General features: G+C 38.5%; 1 protein-coding gene across 3 annotated transcripts; it reads right to left on the bottom strand.

The window, feature by feature from the left end:
* Positions 1–804: 804 nt before the first annotated feature.
* On the bottom strand, positions 805–2217 carry LOC118748470. Of its 3 annotated transcripts, none has more exons than XM_036482947.1 (3): positions 1862–2217; positions 1675–1802; positions 805–1540 (listed from the first exon to the last, which is right to left on the bottom strand). In XM_036482947.1, exons 1-3 carry the CDS (start codon positions 1895–1897, stop codon positions 1438–1440), a joined length of 267 nt encoding a protein of 88 aa, XP_036338840.1. In that variant the 5' UTR covers positions 1898–2217; the 3' UTR covers positions 805–1437. The 3 variants fall into 3 exon arrangements, with proteins under 3 accessions (XP_036338840.1, XP_036338831.1, XP_036338822.1); XM_036482938.1 differs by having other exon boundaries at positions 1598–1802; positions 1862–2216; XM_036482929.1 differs by having other exon boundaries at positions 1603–1802; positions 1862–2214.
* Between the last annotated feature and the right edge of the window lie 625 nt (positions 2218–2842).

Genomic DNA, 2842 nt, shown 5'->3' with positions numbered 1-2842 from the left:
AAACCTTTCTTTAACTTGCTGGTTTTTTACTATGTTTGGTGGAGAGAGATTGTGCCGATTAACCCTGCATGCCCAATGATGCTGTCTCACTACTTATTTCAAAAGAGAGCGCGGTGGTAAGAAAAACGACTAACATAGGGCACGCAGAGTTAAGCAAATGGCGATGATCACCCGCCCAAAATTAGCAATTATAAAACATAAACTCACTGATGTCTGGTCCCGTTCAGGCTGAATAGCCAATGCTGTCAGATATCTTTCCTGGTTTCATTTAATTCGCATATTTTACGCGGTACACTAGCCATAAATAAAACGCAAATGAGTTAACTTTTCAGTCGTCGAATAGAAGAAACAAAATTTAAAGAATAGGAAGTTTTATTACCATACTAAAGAAATTTCCAACAAGCTGACCCTACGTACAACGAAGAAGCAGCTGTGTAAACGGGGATGTTGAAGGTGTCCGCCAACGGAGGGAGAAAGACCATTATAAAACTCCGCCGCCGTAAGAATTGTAGTCACCATAAAAGAAAGATTAGGTTTGATGATTAGAAGTGTGTAGCGAAACCTTTGTTTACAAAACTCCAATTAACGTTTCCTTTACCCGCTAGTTTCACAAGACAAAATGCTGGGCTTGTTCGAGTTGCAATCATAAGCGCAGTATTGCATGAATCACTATGGCATATCTCTCGATGCGAATTTCTGCCAACTCTGCATCAGTTAAGCTGAAGCGGAAGTTAAGCAGGTTTTCATCATTGTTACTATGTTGCCGCTTTATTACACTCTCGAATAAGCTCACACATACAGACATATAGACAAACAACAAACATTTCTATTTTTCTCTCTATTAAGAATAGAGTAAACTTGTACATTAAATAATATAATAAATGTTCAAATTAAGGTTAATACTTAGGTTTGTCGAGAAACTACCTTTTTCGTAAGCTTTTGTTAATGATTGAATGAGGATGTCACGTTCCATGATTAGAATGCTTTCAGTTACACAACTAATATGAACAGGTTTATAAAATAGCGCTGCTTCCAGTAATAAATGAAAGTAATATCGAGCCGGCTTTCGAACAGATATAGCTTTATCATAGCAAGTACGTCGAAATTGTACAAGTCAAATGAAGTCCAACTTGTGGTTAATTACGTTTGCGGCACAAATGTTAGCAAGTAGCAATGGAAACAAAAGCCTATGCAGTAGATTTTTGTCTACAGTAACATATGACACCAAAATGCCAATATAGTGCTTACTGGTAGTGGTGTGTTTTTTGTCACACCGCGTCGTATATGTCTGTAACCATACAAGTTGTGCGGTAACTTTTCTGCTGCGTACATATGCATACCGGAACAGTAGGTATATGCATCTGCTGCGCGACGATACACCCATAGGCGGCGAGTGCGTTCAAGGGCAATAGTACGGCGTATTCGCATAATATGCACTCAATGCTCTCCACCCCAAAGTGCCAAGTATATAATTAGGCTATTTGTATTGTATGTCAAATTAATTATGTTGGTTTGTTCTCTGGTAGTGGCTGGCAAGCATCTGCAATAAAGACCAGTTTTAATTTTGCATTTTTCCGCCATATAAGTAAATTAGTACGATACAAGGCGATAGTAGCACCAACTCCCATAATTTTTAGGTTAAGGCCAGCACCCAGAACCCTCGCCCAAACGTACATATGTAATTTGACCTCGACCCCACATGTGCTTTGGCTACTTGTGTTGGGTTTTGGGTACTCCCTTTGGTTTTCGTTTGTACTGCAAATGCTTGTCACCAGGCAAGCAAACCCGTTTGTCCTTTTACTCTGAAAAATAAAATTAAGTGTTCATTACTAGTAATATTTGCTTCTTTTTAACAAATTACCTGTACGCTTGCGTAATAATCTGCGGCAGTACACATCAATTAATCAAGGAAAAGAAATGTGTATATGAATGACCCTTCCAACAGAATGAATGAATTCTCTTCATTGTCGTGTAGGTATACCAGGGTTCGGACTCCTGAAAGTGCTCAGGAGAAATCACTCCAACAATCGGAGTAACAACAAAGTTCATAGCATTAGATTAGTAACAATTTGTACCTGAAGTCAGAATACTTCAACATGTTCATTTCACGTTATATTGAATAAATTCATTACGATTCTCCTCATCCGAACTTTCTTTCTGGAGTAAATGCCAACGAAACGGACTAGAGGAGTAAATCTACATACTTTTTTCAAACCGTACTAAACCCAATTCTCAACAGAGTGGTGTAGCATGACAGCTAAGCAAAACAAAATGTTCACACAATATTAAGTAAAAAGTTCAATATACTTTTGGCAATAACTAGGCCAAAGTACTCAAATCAATTTAGCTTGCGCTGCACTTCTCCAATAACATAAACTCGATTGAACCCATATACATTTATGTATGCATGCACAACAACGTAGAATCATAAGCATGACTAACGACTTAGAAATGTAAGTTTGTAAATTAGATTACTCATAAGGTAGATTGTAAGCATATAAAAGAACGGCGATGAGCCGAATAAAACATTCCAACTTTAAGACTCAACGTTTGCGTTTTACTTTTGGAATCATTGTGGGGCATTTTAATGCTCACCTTAATGCGGCTGAAGAGCTAAGAAAATACTAAACACCTTCCAATGTTTACATGGCGATCCTGCCAGCTCAAAGCTAGATCCTGCCAGCTCAAAGCTAGATCCTGCCAGCTCAAATCTAGATCCTACCAACCCAAATCTAGACCCTGCCAACTCTATCAAGACCATGCCAGTACATTATGGTAGAGGAATACGTTCCGGAAGGATCGAAAAACGCAGAAGAATACCCCAAATACATCCCTACAAAAA

This window comes from Rhagoletis pomonella, unplaced genomic scaffold (assembly GCF_013731165.1).
Source record: "Rhagoletis pomonella isolate Grant_MI unplaced genomic scaffold, Rhpom_1.0 Rhpom_scaffold_00001, whole genome shotgun sequence".
Lineage (NCBI taxonomy): Eukaryota > Metazoa > Arthropoda > Insecta > Diptera > Tephritidae > Rhagoletis > Rhagoletis pomonella.
The sequence above is the reverse complement of the archived record's forward strand: the minus strand, read 5'-3'. Positions and strand labels throughout refer to the sequence as shown.